The 23,288-nt window shown below is 51.6% G+C and overlaps 2 protein-coding genes across 11 annotated transcripts in view; both read right to left on the bottom strand.

The window, feature by feature from the left end:
* SYNE3 (spectrin repeat containing nuclear envelope family member 3) overlaps positions 1 to 23,288 on the bottom strand; it is a 978,380-nt gene that overhangs the window by 727,725 nt on the left and 227,367 nt on the right. The window lies entirely within an intron of this gene.
* Positions 1 to 23,288, bottom strand: part of CLMN (calmin) — a 111,842-nt gene that overhangs the window by 14,366 nt on the left and 74,188 nt on the right. For 6 of the 10 annotated variants that reach the window (XR_014312396.1, XM_082733254.1, XM_082733258.1 and 3 more), the window contains exons 3-10: positions 20,730 to 20,825; positions 18,206 to 18,289; positions 16,611 to 16,703; positions 14,706 to 14,896; positions 12,597 to 12,790; positions 11,094 to 11,176; positions 5,286 to 6,989; positions 1,704 to 1,900 (exon numbers count right to left, since the gene is read on the bottom strand). Coding sequence is in view for 9 of the 10 variants with exons in the window: in XM_082733254.1 (XP_082589380.1) it covers positions 1,704 to 1,900; positions 5,286 to 6,989; positions 11,094 to 11,176; positions 12,597 to 12,790; positions 14,706 to 14,896; positions 16,611 to 16,703; positions 18,206 to 18,289; positions 20,730 to 20,825 (2,642 nt within the window). In the remaining variant the exon portion in view is untranslated. Of the gene's footprint in view, positions 1 to 1,703; positions 1,901 to 4,366; positions 4,436 to 5,285; positions 6,990 to 11,093; positions 11,177 to 12,596; positions 12,791 to 14,705; positions 14,897 to 16,610; positions 16,704 to 18,205; positions 18,290 to 20,729; positions 20,826 to 23,288 lie in introns of all 10 variants that reach the window. The other 4 variants (XM_082733255.1, XM_082733261.1, XM_082733256.1 and 1 more) reach the window with 1 other exon arrangement.

Genomic DNA, 23,288 nt, shown 5'->3' with positions numbered 1-23,288 from the left:
AAACAGGCTGTGTCTGGCAGGGAAAGTGCCTGGGGCTCAGTCCCCTGCAGGATAGCTTTAGGCCAGTCACTGACTTTTTTGAGCTCATTTTCTCGGTTGTCAAAGGGGGCGGTGGCCCCCTCTGCATTGCAGGGGGCAGGGGAGATGACGTGGTGCACGGGAGGGGCTCCAGGGTTCCTCACTCATTGCCTCCAAAGAGCGCACCTCTGTCCATCTGCTGAACGGCTGCTAAGAGCTGACCGCAGCTAGAATGCAAGGCAGTACCGACAGCTTTGCCCCGGGGTGGGATAGGAGGGGTGATGCCCGCCGCTCCAAGTAGATCTGTCAGATCTTTGCCGGGAAAAGCCAACTGGGCCTCCTTCCCGTACACACACCAAGATGACATCCCCCTTCCAACACCGACCCGCTGTGTCTCCTCTTCCCTGGGACGGGTTTTGTGGGCATGGCTAGATGCAGCTGGTGTCCAACACGCTCAATCGGCACAAGGCTCCTCCTGCTCCTCCTGACCCCCTTGCATCCAGCTAACATGTCCTGTGTGCCTGCTACCGGCTCGGGCTGTCTCCTCCACTCGGGAGGCCTTCTCTCCTCGCCCCCAAATCCAGACCCCGCTATCCCTCCGTGCTGAGCTCAAAGAACATTGCACACTTTCCCTCCCGCTTGCCCGAGCCCCCGGGGGCTGGGGCCGTGCCCACGTCACCACTGCGGCTGACCTCTTCCCGGAGTGACTGGTCAAGGAGCACTACCAGCTGCCCTGCTTAGTTCTCCCGAACTGGATGACTAGTGGCCCCTCCCTGAGCTGGGGGGAACGAGATGGCAGCCCGGGCACCTGCCTACTAAGTCACGGATGTCTGCTGGATGGTCATGACCATGTCGCTATAGGGAGAGGGATTCTGGAGACATGTGCAAAGTGGGCAGCGGTGTTTTGTCCCTCACCTGGGCTCCCGTCTCGCCGCCTTTTACCCTCTGTAGAGCAGGTGCAGGAGTAGAGCGGAAGGGAGATGGAAAGCAGGACCCCTGCCAGCCCTTCCTCCGGGTCCCCCTGCCCTGGCTTCTCCCCACTCTCTCCCTAAATGCTGATCTCAATGATTTCCCTTTTGCAGCCAGTGTGGCTCACCGACCACAGGCCAGGAAGGCCCAAAGAGAGAATGTGGGTCACGGAGTCTGACAAGTCTGCATCCGAGACCCTAGCTCTGCCGTCCCCCAGGCTGGGCGGCACCCCCCTAGAGCCTCTGTGCCCACCGTGGTGACACACAGTCCCTCCTACCCGCCTTGGGTGCTGCTGTGAGAATCAATGAGGGATCGGATGGGAAACACTGAACGCATCAGGGCAGGTCAAACAGTGGCTATCGGGGGCTGGGCTATCGGGAGGCCCCAGAGCCTCTGAGTTGGTGATGTTCCACGCCCCACACCTACTCGGTCTCTGCCATCTTGCTGCCCACTGCCAGCTGCCCCCCAAAGGTCCTCGGAGTGGGGAGAAGGCAGGCCCAGGTCCTTCCAGCTCTCTGGGCAGGGTGGGGCAGCCCGGTGGAGGGGATGAGGGTGAATCTCTTTCTGATTCTGGCAAATGACCCATTGGCCAGATGAATTTTGTATGAACCTGTCTTTCCCTTGTTTCCCAGTCGCACCCCTCTGAGTCCTCGAATCAGAGTTCAGGGAGCAACTCTCGAGCTCGGTCCCTAGGGAAGGAGAGAGTAACAAGATACCTGGAGAGGACTTTGTGGTCGCCAGGGTCTTCTTCTAGGTCCTCTGAGGATCGGACGCTGCCGGGTGCTATAAATATGGAACTTTCTACGTGGTCCACATGCTTCCTTTTCTCCTTTTTTTTACTGCTGATTGTTTCTCCCATTACCTTTTCTTCTAAAGAGTTCGCTAAGTTTCCCTGGTTTCCGAATTCCTGGGACTTAAGGACAAGACAACAGAACGTTTCAAGTCAGCGTTTCATGCTGGGAGGCCCAGGGTGTCCCCGCCCCCGCCAGCAGCGCTCCACTCCACCCCAAGTCCAGGAAGCTAGGGCATCCCCTCCAGTTCTGCCCCTCCTGGGGAGTCCTTCCAGCATGACCTGTCGTGGAAGACAAGCCCACCCGCACTCGGGCTCCCTGGGCAGAGGGCAAAGGCCAGAGATTGTAAAAACAGCATGGGTTTCAGAGCCACTCAGACCTGCTTTCACATCCCGGCTGAGTGAGTTAGCTTTACCCAATCGACTTTCTCTTGCCTCAGTCTCCTTGTCTGATGGGTATAATCAATATCAGTCTTTTCTCACTACACCACAGTGTTTCCCATGAAGGCTGCCCCGTACAGTGGGCCATGTGGGGCCCTATACGCAACCATCATCTGCTTAAACAGAGGAGCGGATCGGGGAAGCCACGTGGACCACCAGATGCAAAGGGGGCCCCTGAGCTGGGAGAGTTGCCCACAGACACAAACCCATAGCTCGTGGGATGACAGCTGCACTGTGCCTTTGGTGGCTCACAGGGCAACATATCTAGCATTTCTTTGATGAGGAAGATTCTTTGACAGCTGTCCGCAGTGGGCAAATCCGGAGCCCATCAGCAACGCTCCAGAGGGAAGTTAAGAAGCCGAGAAGCAGCGGTGCTTGGGTGGCGCCTGGGTGGCTCAGTAGGTTAAGGGTCTGCTTTTGGCTCAGGTCATGATTGCAGGGGTCCTGGGATTTAGCCTTGCCTGGGGCTCCCTGCTCAGTGGGGAGCCTGCTTTTCCCTCTCCCTCTGCCTGCCCCTCCCCCTGCTTGTGTATGCTCTCTCTCTGTTCAATTAATAAATAAAATCTTAAAAAAAAAAAAAAAAGGAAGCCAAGAAGCCTGGGGGTTGCTGAAGCCCGCTCTCCCTGGGTGTTACATGTAAACCGTGAATCTTGGAATACTGCATCAAAAACTACTGACATATTGTACCATGATGGACATAACAAAATTAAAAAAAAAAAAAAAAAGAGTCCCTTCAGGGGCTGGAAGAACCCGCTCAACAGGTATGGGAAGTGGGGGATTAGCCGAGCTAGTCCAGGAGAACAAAGGTCCTTGCAGGAACTAAAAAAAACCACTCCCAGTAATTTGGAAATGCCAGTTCCTTCTCTGGGATCAGGGGCCAACACTACCTTTTCTGAAAGGTGAAATGAGAAGAGGACATTTTTTTTAAGACTGGAAGAAACTTTCCATGTTCTAGTCTTCTTGGAAGACTTTACTTTTTTTTTTTTTTTTTTTAAAAAGAGGCCCAGGTATCCGAGAAATGTTCCTGTGTCATCTTGTCTGACAGGAGGCGAGACTCCCAGGCCTCACCTGTCCTCCTGGGCCCCAAGCCAGCCCCCCCTCCCTGGGACTACTGCGACCCCATGTGTGCCACCAAAGGCACACCAAGGACCAGGTGTGCTTGGGGGGAGCATGTGCTCCCTCTCATGGGAGGGGCGAGTGCCATGGGAGGCAGGTCAGAGCCCAGAAACGGAAATGGTGGCCCATTGGATCCAGGAACAGAAGCTCTCCCCAAGGGTCGTGCTGAGATCAGTGTACGGTAGAGTCTAATCTACGTCTCCCAATTCCATTCCCAGCCCAGGACTCGTCCAGCTACACCCCAGATCACCTGTCCACGTGCTGGGCACATGCACCCGCACCACCTGCTCCTGGCAAAGAACTTCTGTCTTTGTAAAGCAGAAGGACAGGTCTGCATGGCCGCAGCGACATTCAGTCCGCCCCGGGGGAGGAAGGGAGCTGCTAAGAAGCCATTTTAAATAGTAGAGACGGGAAGAGATGAAAATTAGTCTTTCTTCCTGTCACCCACTCAGTCCCCTTTCTTCTGTCCTAAAAGATCTTCTGTCCCTTAACAGTCCCGAGAATTGCTGTAGTTGTTGTCATGGTCCCCAGCCTGGGGACCCCAAGATCTGGTCTTCAGCAAGTCAGCAGACGGCAGGTGGCGGGGGGGGGGGGTGCTGGGCCCGGGTTCCTCACCCTGGGAGGCAGAAGGGGTAGGTGGCAGATGGGTCCGGGTACCTGCGGGACTCCCCCACTCCCTTCTCTCTCCAAACACAGACACAGCATCGGTCCTGCCGTGCTGGCTTCTAGGTTGTCCCTGTCGGAGAATTCTGCTCCACCCAGTGCGTTCTCTGGGATTGGCGAACCCAGAAGACCAAGCCACCCCTTCTGGCCCATCTAAATCCTACGGGTCTTTTGTGGGGCTACTGGGAGTGTCCCTTTCTCTGGAAGCCCTCGTGCAAGGATTTCTCATTCCCCTGAGTGCCTTTCAGCCCCTCCCTCAGCCTTGACTCTCCCCTGCTGCAAGCCAGAGTGTCATCTTTATCTTGGCCTTTGACTTGACCCTATGTGTGTCGCCTTACACCCCCCCAAGCCATCATGCAATCCAGCCACCTTTGTTTCCTGCACGTCAAGCCCTCCCAGGATGCTCTCTAGAGTCTGAAGATTCAAATGCTCACTCTTCTGCTGGGACAGAAAATCACAACTTACCACACCAGGCTAGCAGAAGACTCGAGAGCTGTCATGCGTTGCTGGCTACAGAGGAGAAAGCAACTGTTCTGCCTGCGGAGAACCTAGGAAGGCTCCTAGGAGGAGGTGTCACTGACACTGGGCTTTGAAGGGGCCATCAGTGTTTGCCAAGCGAAGCTGAGGGAGGCAGAGCAGAGTGTGGAGTGCCTGGGAGCTTGGGGGAAGGCTGGCTTGGCTGGAGGGGAGGGAAGGGAGAGGACTGAGAGGAACAGCAGCTCAGGGCCCCCTGTACCCTTTCATAACCCATGCCGGTAGCCCCTCAAGCTGCTGGGCCAGGCAAATGGGGATACCAAGTGGTGGCTGAGTGTATGCCCCGCTGCTAGAACTCTGAAGTGCGTGTCCCCCGCTTGTAAGCAGATAATGTACCAACAGGCAATTTTCAAAACTCAAGGCCAGAGTCAAGTGTGAGCGCACTGGGTTTCCTCAGACTGCTGCAGGAGGCGGGGCTCAGGTTCACTGAGCGTGCACTAGACTTGGCTATGAGTGGCACTGACCGTGATCATGGCTACCACTACCCTTGGCCCTCAAACATGACCTCATTCCATCCCCTCGGCCCCCTTGGGTGGAGGGCCAGGGCTATGGGGAGGCCAGGGAGGCACCTGACGTACAAATCTCAGGAGTGCTGAAGGGCGCCAGCCCCGTCCTTGCCCGAGCCTGAGCGAGCGCCTCCTTAAATTCTGGCCTGGGCTGCCCACGAGGGAATCTTCTCCTTCTCTATTTTGTGGAGGGAGAAGGGCAGAGTCCTCATGTAGGGCCCAGGGTTCCCGAACCCACGATCAAGTACCTGCTGGTTCTCCACATGGGAACTGTCTTCGGCCTCCCCTTGCTGGTGGTCATCTGGTGGGGACAGGTCGGCAGGTTCTGAGGTCAGTCTGGTGTTCTCCACACCCGCAGTGGGACATGGCACTGCGGGGAACCTGGCCTCGGGGACATCCTCGCCCAGCCCTGAGAAGCTGCAGCTGCTCTGAGACACCTCGGCCTCCTCGACCTCCTCGGCCTCCTCAGTCTCCTCGGCCTCCTCGGCGTCCTCGGCCTCGTCCCTGGCCGCCACATCACACAGATAGCCATCCGGCTCCTCCAGATCCAGGTCTTCGTTTTTCAAGTCCTCCGCGCCCTCTGCATAAGCCTCCAGAACCGCAGCCAGGGGCACCTCATAGTGCGGGTAGTAGAATAGCTCGTGGGGGATGACGGAGACCTTGGACAGCGGCGGGGAGGGCTTGAAGTCCAGGCCCACCTCGCTGCGACTGTGCAGGGTCTCCAGGCTGACGCTGCTGCTCGGAGGCTCAGAGGGCGCCTCCCCTTCCGGCCCCTGCAGCCCCAAAACCTCCCCTTCGTCCTCGTCCAGATGGCGGCGTGTGGACTTCCGCTTGGGCTTCTCGTACACCTCCGGCTTCTTATCAGCAGGCGCCTCTCCTGGGGCCAGAGAATGGCTTTGGTCTTCTTGCCTGGGGTCCTTGTGAGGTTCAAGCTTACTGGGCCTCTCCGGGGACTCATCCGAACCTTTCCTCTGGTGCGCAGACTTACTTCTCCTCTTCCCCAGTTTCTCAGACTGATTCTCCAAAACCTCATCCTCTGCTGGTTTTTTCTCATGAGGCCAAGGAACCTCCTTGAAAGCCTGGCTGGTTGAGGCAAAATCTATGAGGTCGTTGTTAAATGTAGAGGCTTTTAAAGGAACATCTTCATAATAGTCTTCGTTACTCATAGCTTCTACGGTCAGCAGCTTGACCTTGATCTCCAAGGAATCAGCCATAACAGTGTTGTCCCCAAAGGGTGAAAGCGGACAACTCTCCTCCCTGGGGCTGGCCGCACCCTCTGGCTCCCCGTTCCAGGAGGGAGAACTCTGGGCAGTCTGCGAATGATTGACCTTACCGTCCAGCAAAGAGATGTCACCTGGGGACTCATCAGAGGCTGCTTCCGAACCTTTTGGAACCTCCTGTTTTGGCTTTTCCTCAGCAGTCTCAACTGCCAGGTTGTACCCATCCTGCTTTGGCAATGAATCCTTTGTCCCTCTTGGGCTCCCTTCAAAGCGAAGGTCTTGACTGTAGAAAGGGTCCTTACTGCAGGAAGCATCCTTGTAGGTGTCAGCCTCGAAGTGCACAGTTTTCTTGATGGGTAAAGAGTTGGACCTCCGGCTGTCCTTTCTGGATGATAAAATGGAAGATTCTGGAGGTGGGTCATTGGTGCTGCTGGCCTTACCTGGGACCCCTTGGAGGGCCTGGTCAATGATCTGGGGCGTGAACTCGGGGGAGCTGTCTGACAGTGCATGGCTGGGCACACCACTGAGGAAGCATTCTTTCTCGCTCTCGGGCTTGTCACAGACAAAGACTTTGGAGGGTGGTGGTTGGCTGGCTTCATGGTTAACAGTGTAGGCTCGCTCCCCGTTTTCAGTCAGAAGGAGCACTGTGCTCTCCTGTTCAGAGGGAGTTTCTTTGATGCGGACAAAGGTGGATTCGATAGGGGCTTCTTTATCTGAATCCATGAAATCTTCCTGCGAAGAAACAGGGCAACATAAAAATCAGAAGCGCTGAAGTACAATGTATATTCCATTTTCACAAAACAAAGACCAACATGGAAAAAGCCACTTCAGAACTAATGCAAAGCGTTCTCATGGAGAGATGCTAATAGTTGCTCTTGCTGAAATGTGAAAACACCAGAGAAGGTCAAAATAACATATTTTTAAAAAATTTTTAAAAGATTTTATTTATTTATTTGGCAGAGATCACAAGTAGGCAGAGAGGCAGGCAGGGAGAGAGGAGGAAGCAGCTCAGCTCCCTGTGAGCAGAAAGCCCGATGCAGAGCTCGATCCCAGGACCCTGGGATCATGACCTGAGCTGAAGACAGAGGCTTTAACCCCGAGCCACCCAGGTGCCCCAAAATAATGTATTTTTAAAAGCTATGGGTGCAAAGAGATCTCAAAGAACTGAACTCCAGAAAAGGACCAGCCCTTCCTAAGTGAGTCTCAGCTACTTTACATGGGTGGGCCATTACCTAGTCTGAGCATGGCTAAGAGAGTGAGCCTACTCAGGCTAAGGAAAGATTAGCTGAATCTTAATTGATTGCAGGGGCCAGTGTGAGAGATTAAATGTGGAGGGGCCCCAAATGCAAAACCAATTGTCTTCATAGACTATTTCTTCCACACGGGGACTTTTGCTAAGAAGCAGCTGAGAGCAGGGGTGGACAGCAGAGAGCCATCTTAGTGGTACTGGCTCCTGGCATACTGGTGGAGAGAGTCAACTGACTTCATCCTAAAATCATTGGAAACCAGATGGCTGACATTAAGTGAAACTGCAATGGAGCCGTTAGTGACTCTTGAAAAGGTCAAAACTATCAGCTACTCAACTAGGTCCTTGTTTGGGAAAAGGCTACATGTCTCTGGGGTAAAAATGTTGGCTATCTCAGTCTCTACTGTTCTTTCTTATACCAGGTCTAGCATAAAATATAACATTTTAAGACACAGAGAAGCAGGAAAATGAGATCCACAGTCAAGAGAAATGACAATCATTAGAAGTAGACTCCAATATGACCCAGGGTTAGAACTAGCAAATTAAAAGGCTCCAAAAGTAAGCAGGACGACAAGAAATACAGAGATAGTTCTCCAGGCTGAAGGGAAAGGACCATAGACGAAAGCCTGGATCTGAAGGAGCGACTACAAAGCACCCCATGGTGAATATATGGTCAACATAAAAGACTATTTAAAAACTTTTCTTAGGGTGCCTGGGTGGCTTAGTGGGTTAAAGCCTCTGCCTTCGGCTCAGGTCATGATCCCAGGTTCCTGGGATGGAGCCCTGCATCAGGCCTCTGCTCAGCAGGGAGCCTGGTTCCTCCTCTCTCTCTGCCTGCTTCTCTGCCTACTTGTGATCTTTGTCTGTCAAATAAATAAATAAAACCTTTAAAAAAAAACCAAAACTTTTCTTAAAAAGTCTCCTATTTAAAGCAGCAACAATAACAAAGCACCAGGGGTTAAAGCACATATAGAAGTAAAGTAAATGACAGTAATAGCCCAAAGGAACAGAGAAGTGAATGGAATTACATTGTTACATACTTAAAAATGTATACAATATGCATTTTACTCAAAGCAATATAACAATTCAAGGCCGACTAAAGTAGATTCAAGATGTGTATTATAATCCCTAGAGAAGCTACTGCAAAGATAAAACAAGGAGATGTGGTCAAAAAGCCAACAGAGGAGATAAAATGGAAACAAAACAAAAATCAAATAATAATAATAAAAAAGTTAGGAAGGACCAAGGAGCACAGAACAGACAGGACCAATGAAAAACAATAATGGTAGATTAAATCTATGTCAATAGTTGAGAAACACACTAATAAAATGACTCACTAACTCTTGTGAGAACAGATAAAAAAGACAACCTAACTGTTTTTACAAGGACCTGCTTTAACTATAAGCACACATACACTGGAAAGGAAAGATGGGAAAAAGAAAAAAGGTAGATCATGTAAACACTAATCATAAGAAAGCCAGTATGGTTATATTCCTATCAAACAAAGTATTGCTTTGAGACAAAGACCAAAACAGCACAAAAAGCCAATGATCAAGGCATTGGAAACAAACAACAATCCTAAATGTGTGTGCGTTTATAGCACAGCTTCAACATCAGAAAGCGAAAACTAACGGAACTAAGAGAAACCTATCCACAACCATTAAAAGTTGGAGATTTTTAACATTTTCCCCTCACACTAGTTGACGGGGGAAAAAAATCAGTAAGTGTACACAATACTAGAAGAGCAGAGTAAGCAACTCTATCCAATCAGTATTCAAAAAATGTCCAATTTTTCACTGCCTAAGACACCTTCTTTCCAAGTGCATGTGATCCATTTACTCAAAGAAACCATATGTTGGGCCACAAAGCTAGACACGGTGTCTGGCACATGGCTGAGCCAGACCCAAGGTTTAGGAAGATGAATTACATTCAGCTGAATGGTTAAGGGACCATTGAGTGAGTGTCTAGATCGGCTGGGACTTCCCACCTGTATTCCCTTGAGGATGTATTTGATCAGTTCTGCAGTAATGTGCTGTGTTCTGTGAACAAGGACCACTCTCTCCAGGTATCTTATCTCATTCAATCTCTTTCCTTCTAGCCCCAGTCTCCGACCCCAGCGCTGGGGAGGTCCAAGTGTCAGATTTGCTGAATCTTGGCTATGACCTCGACTCACACGGTTACCGTAAGATTCAGTTGATTTCAGACTCTGCCTACAGCTTAAGAGCTCAGGTGCTTAAAGGCTCTGGTGCCTAGCATCTCAGAATTTAGTCATGGGCAGAGAAGACGGAATTACAAAACAGTCACAATCACCACCCTTTGCTGAGCATCAACTGTCTGGCAGGCAGAAGACTGGGTACTTTATACCATCAATTTATTCTTCACGCAACTCTGCCATGTGGGTACTATTTTCATTTCACTGATGACATGTATCAGAGACGTTAAGTAAGCAGCTCAAGGTTGCACAGCTTTAAGTGGCAGAACTGCCATTCCAGCCCAAGGAATTCCTTTTAGGCACCTTGGGGAGTGATCTGTGGTGCAGGGACGGGGGAAACACAGACGCACAGAAAGCGAATGGAATGAGAGCCGAGCCACAGCACAGGACCACCCCATCTGGCTCTTTGGAGGTGCACAAAATGGGGCCTCAGTTTCAGCCACATGTTGTCAGGGAATCTAAGAGCCTGAACTGAGGAGTCACAGAGACCTGGGGTCTCTCAGTAGCCGTGATCCTGGGGTGGTCTTTGAGCTTCTCTGACCATCTGTATCCTCATCTGTAACACACAGAGCCATGTCGGGCGGGAGGGGCAGCCAGCCTGGAGACGCGCAGGGCACCGATCTGACCAGCCTCCAGCTCTAAGTGCGGCTCTGCTCCCCGTCAGCATCGGCTTCTCATGCTTACTCTGCTTCTGTCTAGTACTTAACCACCACCTGAACCACTAGAATGTGTTTGCTCACTTGTTAACTGGTTTATCTAGTAGAACAAAGCTGTACCAGGTCAGGGACCTCATCCATCCAGCTTACTGCTGAGTCCCCTTGAGTGTGTCTAGTAAATTACCAGTGAATTCAACAGCGATTTACTGTTACATTGTTGCCATCACTATTATCATCTCAAGGTTAGGCGTGGGGTGGGTGCAAGTTCAGTAGAGCTGTGATAACTTCTGAAAGGTCTGATTTTGTTCCAAGTATAATCTGGGATTCTGAAAATAAGAGGGTGTGCTTCTGAACAGTCGGTCATTGTCTTTTTTATCTGATAAAATCTGATAAACTGCTAAAATGTTCCATCGAACGCCTAGAGGATCAGGTCACCAATCCACGTGACAAGAGAGCACCGTTGACAATCTCAGTGAAGTCTGGTATGGGAAGACGTCTGTAAGAGGTATGGCTAGCCAATTTGCCATCCTGCTTTTAAACATAAACCTTACCTATGATTCTGAAATTAAAATGTGCCAAGGCAACGCTCAAGGGACTTGAGATCCAATTTTGACTATCCCTGCTTGTTGCACAGAGCAACGCGGCCTGAACCCCAGCTTTGTGTGATGCCAGCAGATGCGAATGTACGCTTTCTATATTAAAGGTAAGGGAAACAAACATACGGCTTCCAGCTCCGGGAAATGTTCCAGAAACTGTGCCACGTAAGTCACGATAGACTGCTCGTCTGGCGTGTCAACCATGATGTCTGTCAAGAGAGACACAGGAGTTAGAAGGACGGCAATCGTGTGGTGTTTAAACACGATCAAGGAATGCTTCATGGTGAAGAGCCCCCAAGAACTTTGAGGTTTTTTTCTTCTCTTTGTTTTGTATTTGAGGAAATTGAGACCCAGAGGGGATGAATCACTTGACTATAGTCTCACATCTGGCTGATGGACAGCAGAGCTGGGATGCCGAAGAATCCAGAATTCCTCGTTCCCTAGGCTGTCCCATTATTTCCTGCCGAATTCCCACCTCCTCCTGCTCCCCCCACCCCAGGAGCAGCCTGTTCACTGCCGGCCCATCCGGGAGTCCGCTGAGTCAGGACCCTTCCTCTCTGCTGGAGGGAGTCCCAAATCAGCCCCAGCCACGAGGAAAGCAACCTGACAGACAGCCAAACACCTTAGAAGGGTGCTCACTTTCCAAGTCCGGCATTCCCCAGGCGGCGTCTGGTCCCAGAGGACATCCTGTGGGACGCCCGCCCGCTGAGGTCCGTTCAGTAAGATGGTCACTGCAGGCTATGTATAAAAGTGACTATTTCCCAAACAACCTCAGTGTCCCCCGGGGGTAGGAGACCTACGGAGACTTTTGGTATGCCCATGAGCTAGGCCACTGTATAGAAACGGATAACAGAGACATGACAGCAACAGGCACAGCGCAGCTGTCATAATGACAACGCTAAGTAAAAAAAGCAAAAGACAGGCAGTGGGGACGGAGAGCACGGTTATCACGAGGAGCACTGAGCAATATACAGAACTGCTGAATCACTAGACTGTACACCTGAAACGAATACAACACCGTATGGTAACTATGCTGCATTAAAATAAAAAACTTAATTACAAAAAGTAAAATATAAAATCACAGCTGACCCTGGAACGACTCGGGTTTGAGCTGGGCGGGGCCGCTCACACGCAGATTTTTTTTTCCCCCCAAAAAACACAGTACAGTCCTATAAATGTATTGTCTCTTCCTTATGTTTTCCTTAGTAACATTTTCTTTCTCTGGCTTACTTTACCGTAAGAACACGGCGCAAAATTTATATAACGTGCAGAATGTGTTAATTAACTGTTCGTGCTCTCAGCAAGGCTTCTAGTCAGTAGTAGGCTACTGGCAGTCACGTTTCTGGGGGGTCAGAAGTGACCCGTGGATTTCCAAGTATGATGGGCCAGTCAGCACCCCTACACCCACCCCCCCATGTTGTTCAAGGGTCACTTGTATACATGCACCAAATGATCTCAATTATATATATAAAAAAGTAATGAGATGTGCGGAAAAATACTAAGGGGCGGGGATATGGGAAATATAAACATGTCTTCATTAGATTTTTCTGTATTTTCCAAATTTGTCTACATCTTATGTCACAAAAATTGTTAACAAGCAAAAAAAGAGAGAGAGAGAATGAGCGCTACCTTCTGGCTCCAGGAGCCTGGGGATGTGGAGGGCCTCGTGTGCGATGCTGAAAGCCTTCTCCAGGTTCTCCCGCATGGAGTCTTCCAGGGCCTGCTTCATGTCCACCAGGCTGGGGTCGATGGCCTTGATCACTGCCAGGAAGGCCATCCCGCTTCTCCAGCTGCCGGCAAAGTCCTGCACCGCCACGCCATACCTGCAGCAAAGCGGCCACGCCGGCCACGCTGTGGGTCAGGACAGGCACGCCCCTCCCCGGCGAGGAGCCCACACGTGGCAGCCTCACAGGCCTCGGAGCCCCCTGAGATGCCGATTCGCGAGGCCCTGGGACCCGGGAGAGCGGTGCCAAACCACCCAGATCTCCATTTCCAGGGAAACAGAATAATGTTAGAATAATCTAGAATAATAGAAGAGAAAGGTATAATTTGCACTGAGATGCCAAATATAGGAGCTTATGCTCTTAGATTCCCAGACACGTAAAGGAGCGACTCTGCACACTGTGCAAGCTGCAGTGAGGGTCGCAATAGCCAGTCAGGGCATGCAGTTAACACCCAAGGTCACAGCCTGGCTGCCCCCTGTGCATTGCCAGGGGTGCAGCCCCGCTGCGGCGAATCCTGGATCCTCTAATCCTCCAGCTCCTCAGTTGTAAAATGGGGATCGTCTCATGTTGACCCCTTGGCGGCTGTTGGGGGAAGCGTTAGGTTTTGCCCACGTGGCACACACAAGCCACCAAGTAAGTGGCAGCCATTGTCATTATTCCTATCAAAAACATCAACCATCTACACATGAGGGACAGAGAGAGAGAGTCCTGCCAGGCACTAATTTCCTTTAGGATCCATCCCAAGACACCATCCATCTCCCAACTGTGGTCACTGACCTCTCTGAAAAGAGAGTTTCATTTAGAAATCGCTTGAGATTGCTAAGAAGCTGGAAAAGTGGGTACAGAGAGCTCCCATACTGCCTGTCTGGCTTCCCTTGCATGCCTTCTGTCTCGAGTCAACCGCCAGAAGCGAGACCCTGACATTGGTGGGAAACTACTGAGCCATTGACCTCACCTGGATTTCTCCAGAGGCTCCCCCGTGGGGGTGGTATAAGGTAGAGATGGCGGCCACTGCCATGATACAGACACAGACCCGGTCCACCATCCCGTGGACATGAAAGCTTGACTGTCACCCCATCTCCTGGCACTGAGCTCTCCTTCGGCTGATTTATTTTAAACCACCTCTGAGCGTTGTTAGTGTTCACCGACTCTATCATGCCCGACCCCTCAGCCCAAACCCGAAGATCCAACTCTCTTCTCTTCTTTTTTCTTTTCTCTTTTATTTCCATTGAGCGGGGAGAAGGGGCCCGACGAATGCTTGTTAAGTGCTATAGGACCGTGCAAGGCGCTTTCATGAGCTTGCGTCACTTAATCCTCACGGTCCCGGAAGGTGGGTAAGTTACCGTCTTGCGGGCGTCGCTGTGATGTACCAGGAGGGCACCAGGTCTCTGTGTGTCCCCGCAGGGGCGTGGCTCTTATCACAGGTGACCTAACTTTCCAGCTATCCCCATCCAGGGTTCACTGCCCAGGGGCCCCAAGAGCCGTCAGCTGGCTGCCAGTAAAAGCCTGATGCAAAATTGCAGAGAGCCCCAACCTGCTGGCACGGGGTCACCCAGCTACCCTAGGACCTTTGCTCTGGGTCACCTGTCTCGGTTTTGGCAAGGTCACACCTAACAGAGCATGATACAGCCTTTACTGTTCCTAGTGTTTAAGTTGGTACAGACTCTGAAAGAGCCCCTGAAGCTTAGCAGTGGATACGCACCCATCATGAGGATCCAAGAGTCTTTCTCACTTTGGCATTAAACGGGGCAAAGCCCCTTTGATTTGTATTCCAATCTTCCTGTCATTTTTTCTGCAAACCAAGCACTCTGCAAATGCAGCTCTGCGTGTGCAGAAACTGCAGATGCACAGCGCTCCCTGCTCTTAGAGCCTCTAGGAGGCAACAGGTGTGTACATTAACACATGCTGAAACCCCCTTCCTCTGCCCCACTCCCCAAAGAAGCCCCCCCCCCCGCCACTGCCCTTGGCCTGATGACAGCATGTGCTGGGCGGGAGACAGGGCGTGAGGGCTTACTTCCTTGTCTTCCTCTGCACCCATGCCAGCAGGGTCCTGATGGCCTTCCTCTGATCCTTCACTGCTACCGCTAGGCTCCTCTCTGCGGTGGGCGTGGGTGGGAAGGAAGAGTCGGAGTCTGTGCCCCCCGAGCCAGGCGACAGGCTGGAAGATGGAGAGTTTCTGCTGAGATTGCCCGTGAGCTCCTTAATCTGGAAGGAAAATGGCATGTCAGGCTCCGGAGACAGTCCCAGGGCAAACCCTTCTTTGCCCGCCCCCCGGCCAGGAGGAGTCTGGCTGGAGGGCCCAGCTCACGCACAACCAGTTCTCTGCATAGGGAATAGCCGCTTCCTAAAGTACCCGTTACGGCCAGACTGCTCTGTGGGGCTGGTGGTGCGTGTAGATGTTTCCCAGGAAAGCGCGTTTCTTCCTGGAGTCTCTCTCTTCTGGGGCTTTGGCCATGCACGCCTGCGAGGTCTTCCTGACCTGCTTCTGCCTATACCTTTCCTCTCATGGCTTACCGGCCGCAGGACGCAGGAGGCTGTTTCAAGCCCCATGCCTGTGTTCCTCCTGGTCCTGCTGCCTGGATGTTTCTTTCCTCCATCACCAGATTCCTGGCTCCTATCATGCGGCTCTTGCAAGAAATACAGAACCCCAGGCCCTGCCCCAGAACTACAGAATCAGAATCTGCATTTCAACACCTCCCCCAGGCAATCTGTATAATCTGTACACACAGCGAAGTCTGAGAACCGGTCTAACGCACTCCTACTCATCCTTTAAAACCCAGCTCTGGCGTCACTTCCTCTAGGAAGTTTACCTCACTCCCTTCCCTACTCTGCTTGCTCGTGCTCTGCATTCTAACACTCTGCTCATACTTTGATCAGAACCTGCACCACAGAGTTCTGTACTATGGGACTGCCTTGTCTGTGGTCCCAGCGTGTCAGGAGGGCAGGACTTTGTGTGTGAAGAGCCTGGCACGTAGGAAGAACTCACTAGACATTTACTGAATGAATGAATGAATGAATGATCGGGGGTAGATTTAAGGCCTTGACCTTGGACACATTTTCAGGATGTTTCCAGCATTGACCAGAGAGTTTAATAAGAGACATTAGTAATTGAAGCTTGTATATAACACTGTTTTATTAAGTTCAAGGCTCACACGGAACTGGGTCTGTTGTCCGTAAACCTTGTTTGTGCGCATTCCTCTTAGCAATGCAAGCACTGAGAAAAAAGCCCCAACACATCACCACTGGGCAGGTCACTGTTACTCTTGGCAGGACAACTCAATGAGCCAGAACTTTCTATTTCAGAAGAGGGGATTTTAGAAGACAAAATGTCAGCTCACTCCCTCCTGCTCGGGGACAAGAACTTGAGCTTGTTTTAAATGCCACCCTCAGACTCCAGCCACCAATTCTGTCCTTCCCTATAAAATCCGTGTTTCCAAAAACAGGCTGACGTCACCAAGGATGGAGAGCAGGGTCTCACCTGTCATACCTGCGTCTTCCCACAGCCGTCTTCCCCACCGACTCCTTAATTCTCTCTCCTGCGCGTCGGTCATTTTAGTAAAGTAACTCCAAGCCCAGTTTTTGGTTGGAGTGACATTTACTTCATTCATTCATTCAGTCTATTTCCCTGCTTTACAACAAAATGATTTTCTGAAATAAATCTAACTCCCTAAGTCCCAAGGGGACGGCTCTACCCTTCTGGAGGATGGAGCTCACATCCCTATTAAAATCACAGGGACCCAGATGGTCAGCAATCAGATGGCCCCTGGTTCTTTCTCAAGACGCAGAGAAGTCACAATCCGTCAGGAACACGATCTCACAGTCTCCTCGACGTGCCCCCCCCCCAACTCCCTCCACCCCATTTTGCTGGCCCTAACCAGGCTCAAGGAGATGATACTGTGTGTCACAGAAGTCACTTTACCTGGAAAAAGAGGATTATGTTCCATATCAGCCCAAGAACCAGAGAGGGGTTGCCGTCTGCTATTTCTGCTGCGTCGATGCTAACCAGTTTAACCTGCAGAGAAGCAATTGAGGAGCTTAACATGGGGCCTTCCAGAAGGCTGCAGCCTGTTCCTTTGTGATGCCCTCGCGGGCCTCTCACTCTTTCTCGCCTTATCACTCAGGCCTCACGTACAGAAAACTGAAAGACAGTGTTGGACTTTTCATACGAATGGAATCAAAGAATAACGTCTTTTGTGTCTGACTCCTGTCCTACGGCACAATGATTTCAAGATTCCACCATGTTGTACTTGACTCTTTTTTCTTGGGGGAGTAATATTCCACCGGGGGGCAGACCCACTTTGTTCACCCACTCATCTGCTGATGGACACTTGGGCTGCCTCCACCTTTCTTTTCTTTTTTAAAGCTTTATTTATTTATTTGAGAGAGAGAGAAGGAGGGGGGAGAGGGGCAGAGGGAGAGAAAGAGTTCCAAGCAGACTCCCTGCCGAGCGCGGAGCCTGATTCGGGGCTCGATCCCAAGACCCTGAGATCCTGACCTGAGCTGAAATAGTCGTCTCTTCAAATGACTGGGCCGCCCAGGCACCCTGAGTTCCCTCCCCCTTTTTGGCTGTGTGAAAGCCGCTGTAGCAAACTGTTACCAGGCTTCCTGGCTGCCATCACCTGAGCTCCCTCCTGTATCTGGAGCCTTCCCCACAGTATGGGAGGTGGAGCCCACCTCCTTCAAAAGGGAAAGGGCTTTCCCTCCCCCACGGCAGCATGGAACTGGACGGGACCCAGGCACGGTGGCCCAGGCCTTCGAATCTGAATGTGTGACACTGAGAATTCATTCTCAGGGGCCGTACAGGGGTCCTTACACGTGGGGAGGCAGGCTCTGCAGTGGTCCTGGTGCCTCACATCCCTGGACTCCCCACACCTCAGTCCAGTAAGGCACTCTCGGTGCACTCGGCAGCCCTTCCACGAATTCCTTTTCTGCTTACAGCAGCCCAGGTCAGCTTCCACTGCTTACTATTAAGAACCCCATGTGCGTCACACTTGAAGTTTTCTTGCACGCTCCGATATGTGGGGCAAGCTGTGGACTTTCTACCTGGGCTACCTGGTGAAGCTTTAATGGAAGAGCAGCTCTGGAAAGTTCATCCCTCTAGGACCGCCCCTCCCCACTTTTGAAGGACATGAAGCAGAGCCCAAAATACAGAAAAAGCTAACTTCAGTCTAGAAAGTTCCTTGCTAAGAGGAAGTACCCCACAGCGGCACACTCGCTGCATCACGCTTCAAAGGGATACAGAAGGAAATGTGAAATACTAAAGTCAGAGGGCTGGTCTACCCTTCCCGCGGCTGGGTGCCCGGCAGAGATGGCATCGGATGGACAAGCCGTGGCGGGCAGGGAGTCAGGGACCATCTGTCCAGTTGAAGGCTGGCCGGAGGGAGTCCTGTTATGTTTAAACTTAAATTTTGCCATGTTAGCAGGGTCCCCTCTTCACGCCTCTCCTGTGACTGGCCCTCGTCCTTCTCATTGCAAGAAAAGCTTGTGTTAACAGGATGTGTCTCAAATACTTACGTTGCTATCTTCCAAAAACTTAAGCGCTTTCGCTATGTTGTTCAACCGGAAAATGCGATGGGATGAGGATTTGTATTCCTGCAGCTGCAAGACAGAACAGAGCAAACAAGTAGTGACTCCAGCAGAGGCGCTCCGTGGCAGCGGTGCTGTGGGGCAGGCCTTTGTCGCTGCCTCTTATTAACCCCAAGAGAAAGTTAGGGGCTCGCAGCTGAAACCCACCCCTTATGTACAGTCCTTGGGACTTAAACTCACTTGAATTGGTGAATGGGGAGGACCTAGGCAGGTTAAACAGGGGACAGATTTGTCAAATTGTTGTCTCTGACCCGGCTCCTGGCTTTGATATCGACCCCCTCTAGAGACCTCCAGGGACGCGTTCTCCTCCCCACGTGGATGGTTTGGTCAGGCAGGGAGCACCAGCCGGGATGTCCCTACAGCTGCTAAATCAGCCACCAAGTCCCTCCTGCCAACAGCAGATGTGTCTGTTTTCTGCCAGGAGCTTTGTGGACAGTTGTCCCGAGTCAGAGAAAGCGGCAGGAAGACAGACAGGCAGAGAGAGAGACAGAGGGAGACAGAGAGAGAGAGATAGGCTTGTAGAAGCTGAGACTCTGAGGATGGTAGTTGACCATCCCAAGGAAGCGCCTCCGGTTGGGTGGGTTAACGTTACCGGGCAAACCAGTGGGAGTCAGCTCTACCGGCGGGGACCTGCCAGCCAAGCTAGCGGGCAGGCAGAGGCCAGTTCTTAGCTTAGAATCAAAGACCCCCCCAACAGAGGCTCACCAAGGACAGGTGTCTATCAACCAGTGGCCTGGACTGCTGAGTGGGAGCGTGTGTCGCTAGAATCACAGAACAAGGAAGGAGGATATGCTTTTGCAGGAAGCCTATGGGGACTGTGCTGCTGGCTCATTATCAGCCCTAAGGAAACGAACCCTGTTTTTACCGCAGTGGGTCCATCCCTTGTGAGAGTTCATTATGAGATTCTGTACAGCCCCCCTGGAGCGGCAAACAGGAATCTCCCGTTTTGCTTTGGGAGGTGAAGACGGGAAGGGTTAAATGGGTACAGTGAGATCCCAGCAACAGTAGATCTGAAAGCAGGATACACTCTTGACTTTAACTATAATTAGAAGTAGATCTGGAGAGGTCCGCACTGGCCGAGCTATAGGCTGGCAGAGTTGTGACCCATGGCTGTGCCTTCTCTTCTGCCGCCAAGGGGAACAGAGGCCACATCAAATGCTAGACTCTAGAGTACGGTTTCTCAACAGCACTGGCATTTTGGCCGGGTCCCCATGCCCCCTCAGTGGACATCTGGCAATGTCAAGTGACATTTTTGGCTGTCATCCCTGGCGTACGACTGGCATCCAGTAGGTAGAGACCAACGCTGCTGTTATAGACCCTGTAATGCCCAGGACAGTCCCCATAACGCAGAACTATCAGACCCCCAAATGCCAACAGTGTTGGGGTTCAGAAGCCCTGCTCTGGGAAGGGGAGAGAGAAAGGACCAACCTGCACACATCGAACACATACAATGTGGAGAGCCAGGGAAGAGACCCACAGTAGAAGGACCCTCGAGCTTGGCTGCTTCAGTACAACACGGTCCTATCACACTCGCCCCTTATATGTGGTTTCGCTTTCAGCTGACTGCAGACCAGAAGCCGAGGACCCTCCTTCTGACGTGTGGTCAGAGGGTCAGAGTGGCCTCATGCTACATCATGGACCTATGTCATTTCTCCTCGCTTCCTCTCACCACGTGGGCTTGATGTCAACTGACATCATCATGAGGAGAAGGATAAGGACAGGACAGTAAGGCACTGTGAGAGAGGGAGAGTTCACATTCACATAATTTGTTTTTAATTTAATTTATTTTTTTCATGTTCATGTAATTTCTGTGACCGTATGTGGTGATAGAATTGTTCTATTTTATCATTAGTTATCCTTGTTAATCTCTCACTGTGCCTGATTTCTAAATTAAACTTCATCACAGGGATGTGTGTATTGGAAAAAACATAGCATAGACGGGGCTTCGTACTGCCGCCAGTTCCAGGCATCCATTGGGGGTCTTGGCACGTATCCTCTGCAGATAAGGGGGAATGACTATACTTAAGAGAAGGTTCTAGAAGCCAGCAGTTGTATTTTTAGCCTTGGGCGGGTAATGGAATCCGGTTGGCAAGATGCCTTTCTCCTCCAACTTCCTGATTCTTGGCTAGTTACTATAATGCCTGGAGAGCTAAAGTTTAATGATCTAGTTTCCATCTTTACCCTTAGCTGACTCCCGGAAAATACTGAGCATTTATTTATTTACTTACTGAAGTGTATTTACTTAAAAAAAAAAAAAAAAGATGCTGCTTAGCTATTCATGATTGTATCACTCTTGGTCACTGAGAAAGGAATGTCACCCTTCCAAGTTTCTGGTCACAGGATCACACATGGCCAGGCATGGGCGCATACATATAGCTGTGTACTGAACGCAAGCCAGCAGTTATCCTTTGCAGCTGGTGTCTCCCTGACATCACGTATGTGACATACGTACCAGATTTCGCCCAGACAGGACTTCTAACAAAGCCATTAGGATTTTGCCATCTTGTATATCAACGAATAGATCTTTAACTTCTAGAGGTGGGTTGCACTGTTGAAGAAGCGGAAAAAAGAAGCTGATTAGTGGCCTGTGTGATCCACCAAACTGTGCCCAAGCTGCAGGTCTCCCGCAGGAGAAGACTTCCATGCATCCAAATCTGGGTACAGGCAGTCCCCAGGGGCGGGGGGAAGGCACACCTGGGCTGGTGAACCATGGAGGAGACTTGGCACCAAAGGGCTGATCACAAAAGGGACGTTGGAGATCCCTGGGACCCTGAGACCTGGGATCACGCCCAGCCCCATTACATTGCATCCACACTTCTCCTTAAGGGGAGCAAGAAAGGGCATTATCGCCCTCCGTAGAATAAAATGATTCTAGCAGGACTTCCAGGAACTTACCTAGTATAAGCCCTTCACTTTAGATTTGGGGAAACTGAGGCTCAAAGAGGTTAGGTGACACCCCCAGTGTTTGGGCAGATCTGCTCTTTTGTACCATCAGTCCTGTTCCTTCATCAGGACACACTGGCTGCCCGCGGGCGCTGTCCAGACCCACGCCACGATGCCGTGATGCTGAGTCAGTGACCCTCTGGGCCTCAGTGCCAGTGTCCACAAGGACTCCCCGCCTCCCCCACTGCTCCATCTCTGAACGTGACCATCCTGACGTGCCAGCTGACCCTCATCAATCTTCAGTCCAACTCTGGAGGTGGCGGGACCCCTGGCGGAGGGAGCCAGGAAGGCGGCGAGTGTGTGTGACTCAGCTGTGGTGAGTAGGGGCCGGATGGACAGACTGGACGGCTGGCTCAGGAGGAGAGTCCCTTCTCCGCCCCCACCCCCACCCCCACCAAGTTCGTAGGCCTGTTAGGGACGCAAAGGTTGGGAGGCAGATTTATCATAGGTGTTCATGTATATTTCTATGTTTAGCCACAAAAGTAATCCATGCTTATTATTACAAATCAAACTAACTAAACTGTATAAAAATGTTAATTAGCATTCTGAACGCCACTCCCTTGGTTCTTCTCCAAAAGCCAGACTTCTGGAGAACCAGTGTAACCTCAAGATGCTACTCTTACCTGTTCCACTAAGAATCAAGGGAGTTCCTGAGTTCAAATCCAGGCTCTACCCTCAACAGGAACTGGGCCTTGGGTATTTTCCTTAACGTCCCTGGGCCCGACTATCCTGGTCTGCGAGGTCTTAGAGCCACACGTAGGCTTCCCTGGGGCAACTTGGCCCCCACGATCTAGAGCATGAAGGAGCCCTGGGTGGGCAAAGCTGGAGGCTGCGTGGGGTTTCCTCTCTGGGCCTGGATGCAGAGAGATCGACTGTCTAGGTGAACTGTGTCCACCAGGAGTCTCGCTGGACGTGTGGCCTGGGGGCTCCCAGGGCTGCCTGGAAACTGTCAGTCAGAGGCCCCAGCACACAGATCTCCAAGCACGTTTTTCCTGGAACCCTGGCCTAGAGCAGAACAGCTTCAGGGTGTCCTATGGGTACCTGGGGGTGCTGAGAAGGAGTCTTATTGCTGGTACCCCATGCTTTCATCAGAGAAGTTTAGCTCTTACTGGCCTTTCTTTCGGGTTCGAGGTTAATACTTTGCCTGAAGAAAGGTTGCTATTGACCAAACCAGCTTGATAACAGGTCCTTCAATGCCATATGATGAGAACTTAGCGTACAGAATCACAGGGAACAGACTCTAGAAATGCACCTTTGTAATACGCCCTCACCCCAGCGTGAATTCTCAGTTTAGTGTTTGGTCGTGGGGCTTTTGGCAATATTGCAACAGGTGGGGCCTGCTCCTGAGTACAATGAATGGGCCGTTCACGTGGGACACGGGACTGGGGGTGGGGCTGGTAGCTGGAAACCAGCCAGAGACTCAGGGGTCCGAGCAGAGCCTCGGAAACACGGAGGAGCTGTGGTCTGGGCACCTTTCCCTCCGGGAAGGCCTCCTTCTTCTGATAGCTTTGGAGGGTCCTTGTGTTCTTTTTTTATGAAGGAAGGTGGCATTTCCTTACCCCTTATATGAGCCCCCTGACCCCCCGTTAGTCCAAATACTGGCCGATTCCTCCTGCAGGTGCACAGAAAAGGGATCTGCTTCTAGGGCAACAGTGCCTTTTAACCACCAGGCAAATTATTTTCTTTGCAAACCCCCACCGCTCCCTGGGCACATTCCGCTCAGAACATGACGGCATCAGGTTACAGAGACTCTCGCGGAAATGTTATTCCTGCTAACGCGAGGCAGAAAAACGTGACGCCTGGACAAAACACCCCCTGATAGATGGACTAACAAATTTTCCAGGTACCAGCCCCAGCCACGGCCAAGCCTTGCTTGGGTGTCGAACCCGGAGAGTAATTTCCACCGACAGCGTCTGGAAGGGCCTCGGCAGCAGCAAATGGGGACTTGGCCGGAGGCCACGCGGCGGGACAGCAGCGGGAGACATTGAACCTGCTCCAGCGAAAACACGGCCGGGGCCCCAAAGGTTCCGCGGGCTTCACGAGATCGGTATGGCCGAGTAAACAGCAC

Source organism: Mustela nivalis (genome assembly GCF_964662115.1).
Source record: "Mustela nivalis genome assembly, chromosome: 6".
Lineage (NCBI taxonomy): Eukaryota > Metazoa > Chordata > Mammalia > Carnivora > Mustelidae > Mustela > Mustela nivalis.
Note: the sequence above shows the minus strand (reverse complement) of the source record. Positions and strands in the feature narration are given on the sequence as shown.